Source organism: Amblyraja radiata, chromosome X (genome assembly GCF_010909765.2).
Source record: "Amblyraja radiata isolate CabotCenter1 chromosome X, sAmbRad1.1.pri, whole genome shotgun sequence".
NCBI lineage: Eukaryota > Metazoa > Chordata > Chondrichthyes > Rajiformes > Rajidae > Amblyraja > Amblyraja radiata.
The window spans coordinates 10692253-10704630 of NC_045999.1; the positions used below are offsets into that span (position 1 = coordinate 10692253).

A 12378-nucleotide genomic window follows, 5' to 3' on the forward strand; every position below is an offset into this window, starting at 1 on the left:
TGGCCCCACCAGGAGCAAAGCTCCAGACGGCATCGCTCTCAGGACCACACAAGCTTCTCCACCACCACAACATATAAGATTGTTAAGGGTTTGGACACACGGGAGGCAGGAATCATGTTCCCGATGTTGGAGGAGTCCAGAGCCAGGGTCCACAGTTTAAGAATAAGGGGTAAGCCATTTAGAACAGAGACGAGGAAACACTTTTTCTCACAGAGAGTTGTGAGTGTGTGGAATTCTCTGCCGCAGAGGGCGGTGGAGGCAGGTTCTCTGGATGCTTTCAAGAGAGAGCTAGATTGGGCTCTTAAAAATAGCGGAGTCGGGGGAAAGGCAGGAACGGGGTACTGATTGGGGATGATCAGCCATGATCACATTGAATGGCGGTGCTGGCTCGAAGGGCTGAATGGCCTACTCCTGCACCTATTGTCTATTGACAAGGTGATAATCCACAGATCAATACATCACAGATGCTAAATCATTTAGATTTTTTTAATGGTTACCTGGATGCTGAGACAGTACATCCTCAGGCAATGGTACTCCATGAAACCATGCATTCTGATTGCTATACCAATAGCTGTACGAATGCTCAAAGATACTTTGTTGTAGAGGGCCCTTGGTCTGTACATCATTGCTTGTATATATCTCTGGTACACGTCTAAAGTCTGAATGGTATAACCGGTTTGGATAGTTCTGGTGATTCCAGCAAGTTTTTAAACATTAACCAGTTACCTTCTAAATTGATCCACTCAGGATAACAAGGAAGGTCTGAATTGGCTGGCAAAATTCAACATTCCCCACCACCTACTTATAAATGACCTGACTGACTACAATAGGGGACATCCGACAAGTTGCAAATGACCACTTATTGCCAGATAGTTTGCTAGCTCTGCTATTACTCAGCTGGATGCCTTCAGTCTCTGTGTGGTCTTCAAAATGTTGCTACATCTGTGTTTTTAGACTTCACACACAAAGTGTTCTACAAAAGCAGCCTTTTACATGTTCCTGCCATGTTGTTCAATAGTTCTGATCCAAACGGAACATCTAAAGTGTGATCTCACCCTACAAGTTTAGTTAAGTTTAGAGATACAGCGCGGAAACAGGCCCCTCGGCCCACCGAGTCCACTCCGACCAGCGATCCCCGCACATTATCACTATCCTACACACACAAGGGACACCTTACCCTTATACCAAGCCAATTAACCTACAAACCTGTACGTCTTTGGAGTGTGGGAGGAAACCAAAGATCTCGGAGAAAACCCACGTGGTCACGGGGAAAACGTACAAACTCCGTACAGACAGCGCCCGTAGTCAAGATCGAACCCGGGTCTCCGGCACTGCAAGCGCTGTACGGCAGCAACTCTACTGCTGCGCCACCGTTTGTAAAAATGTAAATCTGTAATATTTTTTATATTGCCCCCCTCACTGTCCTCATGCCCCCACTCAACAAGGGCAACAAACATCCTGGTGAATCTTTCTTGCACCTTCTTGAGTGACCAGACTACACACGGAAATCCATCTGTGAACCAATGTCAGTGCCAGTTACGATACAACTTTATAAAACACTATTACTCTGGAACAATAATAATGGATGGGATTTATATAGCGCCTTTCTAATACTCAAGGCGCTTTACATCGCATTATTCATTCACTCCTCAGTCACACTCAGTGGTGGTAAGCTACTTCTGTAGCCACAGCTGCCCTGGGGCAGACTGACGGAAGCGTGGCTGCCAATCTGCGCCTACGGCCCCTCCGACCACCACCAATCACTCACACACATTCACACACATTCACACACAGGCAAAGGTGGGTGAAGTGTCTTGCCCAAGGACACAACGACAGTATGCACTCCAAGCGGGATTCGAACCGGCTACCTTCCGGTTGCCAGCCGAACACTTAGCCCATTGTGCCATCTGTCGTCCCAGTGTCTTATAAAGTTGTATCGTAACTGGCACAGACATTGTGGGCTGAAGGGCCTGTTCTCGTGTTGTACTTTTCCCTGCTCTTATATTTTATGCCCCAGCTAATGAAAGCCAGTATCACAAATGTTATTTTACCCCACTGCTGCCACCTTCAGAGATCTTTGGACTTGTATACCAAGGTTTCTCTATTCCTCAATAGTTCCTTGCGTCCTATCATTCATTAATAATAATAATACATTTTAATTTGTATAGCGCTTTTCAAGGACTCAAAGTTGCTTAACATGGTGAGTCAAGAACAAAACAAAATAAAGCAGTAAGACAGAGATGCAAAGGGGAGGGGGACATGGGACTAAGGGTATGCAGAGGTGAAGAGATGGGTCTTGAGGCGGGACTGGAAGATGGTGAGGGACTCAACATTTCGGATCAAGTGGGAGGGAGTTCCAGAGCCTGGGAGCTGCCCTGGAGAAGGCTCTGTCTCCAAAAGAGCAGAGGTTGGATTTCAGAATGGAGAGGAGACCGGCTGAAATGGATCTGAGGGTCCGTGAGGGTTGGTAGGGGGAGAGGAGGTCAGTGAGATAAGGGGGGGCCAAGTGGTTGAGGGGACGCCTTGAGTGACAGTGGCTGTAGCAGAGGTGTGGTTATGGAGAGAGATGAAGTGGGATCGGTTCGAAAGGTAGGAACGGAGCCAGCTGAGTGCAGAACCTTCAATGCCAAGGTCTTTAAGTCTGGTAAGCAGGATGTTATGGTTCATTGTTGGGGAAGTCCAGGACAAGGGGTCACCGCTTAAGGATAAGGGGGAAATCCTTTAAAACCGAGATGAGAAAAACTTTTTTCACACAGAGTGGTGAATCTCTGGAACTCTCTGCCACAGAGGGTAGTTGAGGCCAGTTCATTGGCTATATTTAAGAGGGAGTTAGATGTGGCCCGTGACTAAAAGGATCAGAGGGTATGGAGAGAAGGCAGGTACGGGATACTGAGTTGGATGATCAGCCCTGATCATATTGAATGGCGGTGCAGGCTCGAAGGGCCGAATGGCCTACTCCTGCACCTAATTTCTATGTTTCTATTGTGCATCTCCTAGCCTTATTGGTCTTCCGGAAAGTCATCGTCTGATCTTTTTCAGGAATATGAGACAGATGGAAACCGTATTGAAGCACGCGGGGCACGCATCATATAGGCACTGTGTTTTATACACAAGGGACACTAGTGGCAGCGTGGTGCAGCTACGAACGCTGCTGCCTCATAACGGCAGAGGTGCAGGTTCAATTTTTACCTCGGGTGTGTGGAGTTTACATGTTCTCCCTGTGAACACGTAGGTATCCTCCAGGTGCTTCAGTTTCCTCCTAAATCCCAAAGACATGCAATTTTGTAAGTTAGTTGCCCCTAGTGTGTAGGGAGTGGATGATAAAGTGGTACAGTATGATAGCAATAGGGTTGTTGCATTTATAATCCAGGAAATGGAATAACAATCCGGAGATGAGGTTAAAACTGATGGAAAATGGTTTGGGTATTTAAATCTGGAATACAAAGTAACATCATGACACCACCAGATTGTCACTGAAAAACCTAGCTAGTTTTCGAATGACCTACAGAGAAAGGAATCTGATATTCTTCCCTGTTCTTGCCCCCACACAAATGCAGATTTTAGGTGGGTATTACCTTGGAGAATTGAGCGTTCATACCGTTGCTGCCCAAGTAGAATAAGAGGTGCTGTTCCTACAGTTTGTGTGTGACTACTCTCTGCCAGTAGAGAGGTTGCCTCTTAATTGGCTTTTTAAAACGTGTAAGGTTATGGATGGGGTGCTAGTCCAGTGGGAAGCTTTGTCCAGGATGGTATGAAACTTCCTGAGAGTTACTGAAGCTGCAAGCGGAGAGAATTCCACCTCGGTCCTGACTTGTAGATGGTGGAAATGCTCTTGGTTTCAAGCAGTGAGTTACTCATCTGTCCCGTGTACATCTCACGCTACAGCACTGTTAAACCAATAGCAAAACACAAAGAGCTGGAGGAACTCAACAGATAGGGCAGCATCTGGGGAGGGCATTCATTCAGGCTGATAAGAGTGGGGGGAGAAAGCTAAAAAAGAGAGGTGGCGCCAGGATGAAGCCTGGCGTGATAAGTGGGTTGCAGTCAGGATAGCACAAAGCACCATGCAATATAATATAATCACTGCAAAATATAATCACTATAGCTATGAAAAGTTCCACAAGGTGCCACTTCAGTCATAGGCATGTGAATATCTCTGTCCTGAAGTAACTTTGAAAGTATCTCCCCTAGTGCTTCACAGGAAGGTGCCTCCCTTACTCTAGCAGCTCATTCAATGGCCATTCTTTCTTTCAGGATAACAGTAAGAAGAGCTTGAGTGTGGGCCTGAGTGTGGACACATTGGATTCCCTTCCCTCAGTAAGTTGTTCTCCGGATGTTTAGATTTTTCACATTACATAATATTTGGAGGGATTTCCCCCTTCATTCCCAGAAATGAATGTGGAATGTGGCGGCTCGAACGTTACTGCACAGGAATGTTGGGCAGGGAACCTTGTGATGCCAGTCAGACTGGGATGTGCCAGAATCATAGACTAATGATGCCAATGAAAGAAGCCGTTGGGCCCATTTTGGTTGTGCTGGTCGAAATTAAATCTACCCAATATAATGCCACTGTCCAGCAGTGAACCCACAGGTCACAACTGATAACGTTCCCACCCAAGTACTGTTTAAAAACATCAAAGGTTTCTACTTCCCCCACCTTTTCAGACAAGGTTGTTCCTAACTCCACTTCCCTTTGGGTGAAGAAACCTTTCTTTATTTCCCCTCTAATCATCCTGCCAATTAGTTTAATTCATCCCCCTGGTTCATGACCCTTGAACTATTGGGGATAGGTTCTCCCTATTTAGTCTCTCCTGGCCCTCATAAACATAAACTTTGAAGTCTCAACCTCCACAGTTGCAGAGAAAACGACCCCAGCCTATCCAATCTTTCCTCAAAGCTACAACTTTCCGATCCAGGCAGCATCCTCACCAACCCCCTGCACCATGTCCAATGTAGTCATACCTTTCCTATAATGCAGTGACTAGACCTTGACGCATTCACTACCCAAGTTGTGGCTCAAGTACTCTTCACACAGAAGGAGACAGTTTGGCCCATTGAGTCTCTGCTGGTTCTCAGAGCAATCCAATCAGTTCCAATTCTTGCACTTTTTATCAACTCTCTCACATTCCCAATCAACTCCCCTCCCTGATCCTCCCATCACCCACCTACACTTGGGACAATTTACAGCAACCAAATTAATCTAACATCCTGCACGTATTTGGGAAGTGGGAGGAAAACGGAGCAGCCGGGAGAAGCCTGTGTGCCCAGAATGTGCACCCAGAGAGCAGCAGAGATCAGGATTGAAGTAACCCCCACATTACATAGAGTCATACAGCATGGAATCAGACCTTCAGCCCTACTTGTCCATGTCAACCTAGATGTCCCATCTACACTAGTCCCACCTGTCCACATTTGGCCATTTCCTTCTAAATCTAACCTATCCAAAAGGTATTCCTTTTGCCTATTTCTTTTTACCTTTTAAGGATCGCCTAACATGTTCTCCAAGGTCCCTCTGTACCTTCTCACCTCTTGTCATTCTTCTACTTAGTGAGTATTCCAAACAAATAACAAAAAATATATTACTCACACCCCCAAAGCAGACTGGGTTAAGGTATGGGCGCAAATGCTGCCCTTCATCCAATTGATTGGCAACCCCGGACAATCCTGACTTTGAATGTTAATTCTGTTTCTCTCTACACAGACCCCTCTCGACCCGCTGTGTATACCTGGCATTTTCTTTCTCATTTTAATTAGACCCACATTAATTTGATAAGTGGCAAACCCAAGGTGGGGAGTTATGTTATCATTATCAGTGCTATCATTGGCCTTGGTGAGGGACATTACCCAATGCCTGCAGTCTGTGGCGCTGTTACTGGGTGAGATCATTTTCTGTGCTGTTTCTCAGGAAGGCTGTAGGTTACATTTGGACTGGAAAAGAAAACTATCTAACGGCTCCTCATCCTCACAGCCCGAAACAGAACAGCAGTCCCTGTTGGGAAACTCCACCAGCAGCCTGAGTGCTCCAGAGATAGAGAGCTCCAGTTGCAGCAGTCAGACCTTCAGAGGTGAGTACGGACAGCGTGGGTGACGGCTCATCATTACGCAGACAGTCTAGGTCCCTGCACCTGGCTGAAGCTGGTGTGTATGGAGGGATCAATGTGTGCAGGGGGTGGTGCTGCCTCACAGCTCCAGTGTCCCAGCTTCAATCCTAACTTTGGGTGCCTAGTTTAGTTTAGAGATACAGCATGGTAAAAGGCCCTTTGACCCACAGAGTCCATGCTGACCATTGATCACCCGTACACTAGTTCTACGTTATCCCACTTTCGCATCCCACATACTAGAGGTAATTTGTTTAACCTACAAACCTGCACGTCTTTGGAATGTGGGAGGGGCCAGAGCACCCAGTGAAAACCCACGGGGTCACATGGGGAATGTGCACGCTCCACACAGACAGGATCGAACCCAGGCAAATCAGCAGCTGTGGGAACTGATCTACAGGCAATGTATTTGGCTGTGGTTGCTAGGTTGAGTTTAAAGGAAAGTAGTCTGATGATTAAGCAGAGGGATATGTTCCTCAGTTAAGAAGTTATGTAAGTGGGTTCCCTCTCATTCCTTTCTCTGTACGCTTCTACCATTCAGAAAGACTGGTGAAGAAAGAAAAAATACTTGAATTAGATTCAGTTGAAGGCATCAGCAAAGTGGAATATCGAATCCTCAGGATATTAATTATTATGTGAGTATTGAACAACAGATCAGTATGAAGTAACGCTGCCTCACTTGTTGCATGGTGTGAAAGGAGCGGGTACGTGGTGTAGTAATTACTGTACTAGTAATGCAGGGACTGCATTAACAATCCAGGCACAAGTTCAAATCCCACCATAGCAGCAGAGAGACTTAAATTCAGTTACAATGGATTGTTAAATCTGCAATTTGACAGAAAGTGACTGAATTGTACTTAAAAAACACAAAATAAATAACACAACAGGTCAGGCAGCATCCGTGGAAAGAGAAAGTAAATTAACATTTCAGGTGAATGACCCTTTGTCAGAACTCCCACCTAGTTCACTTACTTGCAGCAACAAAAATGCCTGACTACTCCTGACTAGAGCCCCCTATCACTATCGCTTGCCTGGACCTACTCCTTCCCTGCTGTTCAACAGCACCAGATGTGGTACTGCTGGTTTGGCTGCAGCTGCAGATCATCCATGAGAGCCTATCCCCTCAACAATAGTTTAGTCTAGAGATAAAGTGCAGAAACCGGCCCTTCGGCCCACTGAGTCCGTGCCGACCAACGATCGTCCATACACTAGCACTATCCTACACACTAGGGACAATTTACAATTTTACCAAAGCCGATTAACCCACAGACCTGCACGTCTTTGGAACGTGGGAGGGAACCAGAGCACCCAGAGAAAACCCACGCGATCACAGGGAGAACATACAAACTCTATATGGACAGTACCCGTAGTTGGGATTGATCCTGGGTCTTTGGCTCTGTAAGGCAGCAACTCTACTGCACACTGTGCCACCCCGCCCAACTAAATGCATTTAAAAATGCTGAATGGGAAGTTTCACTTCCATCGGTAGATCAGCGAACTGAGAAAACTTCTCTCTGCCCGCCAAGGTCTGTTGCTGATTCATTGCTGTTCTAAGGCTGCAGCCATTTGATGTAAGTTAGGTTGATGTACCATATTGGAAGGTAGTTAGTAAATTATTGTTAAATTACTTAATCCGTTGTTGTTATTGTTCCGGGCAATACATAACAGCTCCCGCCTCCTGAAGCTTTCCCATCTTGTCAAGGCTATGCCTGTTGCACCCACTATCTTCTTCGGTGGGCTGATGGGAGGGTTCTGTTGCTTGGTGGAGTTTAAAGGAAAGTAGAGGGATGTGTTCCTCAATTAACTAATCCTGGCCGTTCTGCTGCAGAGCTGTCATTTCAGTGAAAAGAACCTCCACTATGGGCACTTTGTCCTTCAACTGTTGGTCCTTCTCGTTCCCCTGAGGCACAGTGTGGACAATCTGTGGGTAGCCTTCTCAGACCCTCTCATCTCTGACTTTGTAGTTCTCCGACAGGGAAATGGCTCACTTTTATTTGAAATAACTCTGGCTGCAAACGTCAGAGGCTGATGAATCCCATTTGAGCTCAGGAGCAGAGTCTTGTGTGGTACAGACGTGCCTGCCTTGGAGGACTCTGTGAGATGTTGGACGGGGCCAGTGCCTGGGGTGAAACGTGGCGTGTTGCAGAGAGAGGGCTGATGGACAAGGTCAGCAGCACCGTGTTTACACGACCTTCAACAAGAAGAACATTGCAAACTAGTTTCCCCAGACATGAAGTCTGTGCAAACATAATTGCTTAGTATCTTGCAAATCTTGTTATTGTCACGGAAAGAAGCTGTTTCAGATAGACTTGTATTTCAGGTTTCATTTGTTTAAAACCCTGCGGTCTGACGAATTGGCTGGTGTATGTTTTTCCAGAGTCATTATCCTTTTGGCATCCTCCATTTACATGACGTTCCGAGTTTTCTCCCTGGAGCAGCAACTGGGACTCCTGGACGCAGCCTCTCAGTCACACACCCACAAAAGGTAAGATGGCATCCAAATATAACCATTCCCATGCACATTCTCACTCTGTGGAGTCTCGATGGACAGGGGTCTGGAAGTGGTTAGTCATCTTGCTCCATGTTGTAGCTCATTGGGGTACACTGAAACCCATACAGATGAAACTTTTGGACCCTTGAAGCTGCCTGGCCACCTTTGGACTTTATAGACACAGCGCGGAAACATGCCCTTCTGCGCCGACCAGCAATCACCCCGTACGCTAGCGCTATCCTACACACAGGAACATTTGTAATTTTACTGAAGCTCATTAACCTACAAACCTGTACGTCTTTGGAGTGTGTGAGGAAACCGGAGCACCTGGAGAAAACCCACGCAGTCACAGGGAGAACGTACAATTTTCGTGCGGACAGCACCCGTAGTCGGGATCGAACCCAGGTGTCTGGAGCTATAAGGCAGCAACTCTATCGCTGCGCCACCGTGTCACCCACCAGCTTCAGTTCTACTGAGTGGAGCCACATTTATAGAAATCAAGAAAGTGAAGCTGACATTCAACCCCTCTATTTACAAAGTTGTCCCCCTGTACGTTCTTCAAAGAAACATAGAAAAATAGGTGCAGGAGTAGACCAATCGGCTATTCAATATGATCACCATTCCTGATTTTTCCCCATATCCCTTGACGCCCTTAGCCCTAAGAGCTAAATCTAACTCTCTGTTGAAAACATGCAGTGAATTGGCCTCCACTGCCTTTTGTGGCAGAGAATTCTACAGATTCATAACTGTCCGAGTGAAGATGTTTTTCCTCATCTCAGTCCTAAATGGCCTACCCCTTATTCTTAAACTGACCCCTGGTTCTGGACTCCCCCAACATCGGGAACATTTTTCCTGCACCCGCCTGTCCAATCCTTTAAGAAATGTATATTTCTATAAGATCCCCTCTTATCCTTCTAAATTCCAGTGAATACAAGCCCAGTCGACCCATTCTTTCATCATGCACTTCAACACCTCATGCACATCTTCATTGATTTGTGAATATCCACCCACCTCAAAATAGTTCATCATACTACCTCTTCTTGCTGTTCCCCTTGTCTAACTTAAACTTTACTAGTCAACTATCTACCCTATGCTGCTGAAGTGGCCACCATCCCCCCCGCCCCCCCTCATTTACTACATTGATAAGTTTTCTATCACTCCTATAGCCAAATCATTTACCGGTATATTATTTTTAAAATAGTGGTCCTACTGTAAACTCACAGAGACAGGGTGAGCATTATTCCCTTTATTCTGTATCAGTACACGTTTGACGGCTTGATTGTGATCATGTGTAGTCTTTCCGCTGACTGGATAGCACGTGACAAAAAAGCTTTTCACTGTATCTTGATAAAGTGAAAATAAAAATATTTTGAAAATGAAAATAAACTAAACTAATGCATGGAGCAACACCCTTGTCCCACCACGTCCATGCCGACCAGTGGGCACCCATCCATTGTAATCCTATCTCCAAGCCAGTAGCCAGCGCCTAGAAGATTCAAGTGATGGCCCAGACTGTCAGTGACTCTGCTTCTTCCACCACGGTCTCCAGCAGCGGGCCATTCGGCTTGTGATTACCAGGTTCATCCCCACCTCCATTAACCAGGGTGCAGAAGGTGAAATCACCAGGGTCTCTGACACTCCCCAAAATGCAATAAGGCCTGGAGACCCCTGCATCAATCCCAGGATAAACATCAGCACTTCTTCCCTCGTATGGTGGAAGTACCCTCTTGCACTAAATGAATGGACAGCTCCCACAGAGTGCCTGTTTTTTGACACCTCTTCCAATCAACTGCTGAACACAATGCCATAGGGGAATGGCATCACGGTAATCCCTCCACATGGGGAGTACTAGGGGTGAGGGGGAGTGGTGGTGCCGGGGTCCACCAATTGCATCAGCACTCGCTCTGTGTGCAGGAGGAATCTGCCTGCTTCCTAATGCTGCTAGTTGTAACTTTGTGAAAAGACAACCAGTCACAGTGTGCAGTGAGACTGCAAGTGCTTCTTGGAGTCTGGTTTTGTGTCATTGTTAAACCTATGGTTTATTCCCAACTAACCTCAGAACAATTGGCGGAGTTTCACTTTCAATCTGCTCACTCCCTTGTCTTATGTTCCAGGTAAAGTAGGTTCCTGAGGCTTTGTTAAAGCTGTTGGCTCACAGTAGCTCAGCCATGGACCAGGCAACACAGAGACTCCAATACCTCTTGAACTCACTGGATGGGACTGTAATTGGAAGAAGCCATCTACTGCCTGTAAAAGACTAAGACCAGCTAACTTCTCCAGCGCACTGTGATATTACCACAACACCAAGCTTTCGATAAGTTGGAGCACTTCCACAAAACCCAATAAGTAGCCTAATTTTTAATTTATTTGTTGAATAAAATTCTACGGATCTTTCAATCTGGGATATAGCGGTCCATCAAAAGGGTAAAGTATTTCGGAGCTTGTTTCTGCTGTTCAGGTGCCAGATTATCCAGCATTGGCTAGCAATAGACTTGAGAGTTTTACTTGAATTGGGTATCGGTGCCGGTTAATAGGGGGTCTGTGACTCCGTTTGCTGTGCGAAGGAAAATCCAGCCCTCTCACGCAACAGAAGGCCCTCCACGGGACTAGGACACCGTATCCCAGGACAAACATCTGCTCTCAAAAGGTGGAAGTACCCTGTTCCACAATGAATCGTTCCACCGACCTAGCCCTGACACTGCCTCAATTTGTTTCAGGTCTTTGCTTTTCTAAATATTGATTGTCTGTTATTGTGCGCTCAACGTGTTGAGAAAGAAGCATTTGCGGCTGTTTACATTGTGAAAGGATCCGCCTTTGCATTTTATATAAACTGTGCTGAATGATACAATCAAGCAACATCTGTTCCTGGTGTGGGGACCGGTCTAAGGTGGAATGAAGAAAACGCCATCTCAGAGAGTAGCCATTAGGAGGGCAGTGGTCAGAGAGAGGGAAGTCAGTACGTGTAATGGATTGAGTGGGGAGCGGTCATCAGAGGATGAGGGTGGGGATGGTCAAGGTGGGTGGTTGAATATAACGGTGGGAAAACCATCAGTGGAGAGAAGCAAGCGAGGTTGTAATTGAAGGACAGTGACCATGAGGAGGGCAGTCGGTGCAGGTTGTAGATGGAGTGGGAAACAGTCGACAGAGGTGGGCGGGGGTGGGGGTGCAGTCAGGGTGGGTAGTCAACAGGGGGTGGTTGAATATAATGGACCATCAGTAGAGAGAAACAAGTATGGAGAGACCACCAATGGAGCACATGGAAAGGGAATCCACCAGAGATGGCATTGGAGGGAAGACGATTGATGGAGGAAAGGAACAAGAGCTGGAGAGAGTGGAGGAAGACAGTCAGTGAAGGGAGTGTCGTTGATTGTGGACTGTGGAGGGAAATTTGGGGAGTAGTCCGAGCAAAGAAGAAGCTTGCTTCAAGGTGTGGTGGGTGCACACAAGGCTGTGTTGGGAGGGCCGCTGTGGGAACATGTGATCATGGAGTGATTGAGCATTGAGATGTGAATGCTGAGCAGAAGAGAAGATGCAGCCCTGTGCTAGTGCTTGTGAAAAGGCAATAGAATTTGTTGAGAAGCCCAGGGAGATGGTTGGCAGTTTTGATGTACAGGATGCAATCTGTGATGGTCAGATCCCACAAGCTGTAACCAGGGTCTGGGCCCGAAATGGAGCGATCGTTACGTGGGTCCCATTCACGCCGGCTGCACTCTTGCTTGCTCAGCAGAAATGCTTGTCTGTTTTTTTTCATTATTCAGTTTAATAAATGTTTAACAATGACATGATTTT

General features: G+C 46.5%; 1 protein-coding gene across 2 annotated transcripts in view; it reads left to right on the top strand.

Annotated features, from left to right (window-relative positions):
- gramd2a (GRAM domain containing 2A) overlaps nt 1-10986 on the top strand; it is a 49095-nt gene extending 38109 nt beyond the window's left edge. Inside the window, exons 8-12 of one of the 2 annotated variants that reach the window (XM_033015025.1) lie at nt 4255-4317; nt 5969-6065; nt 6640-6733; nt 8476-8583; nt 10704-10986. In XM_033015025.1, coding sequence (XP_032870916.1) covers nt 4255-4317; nt 5969-6065; nt 6640-6733; nt 8476-8583; nt 10704-10707 — 366 coding nt within the window. In that variant the 3' untranslated portion in view covers nt 10708-10986. Of the gene's footprint in view, nt 1-4254; nt 4318-5905; nt 6066-6639; nt 6734-8475; nt 8584-10703 lie in introns of both variants that reach the window. The other variant, XM_033015024.1, reaches the window with a different exon arrangement.
- Nucleotides 10987-12378: the final 1392 nt, after the last annotated feature.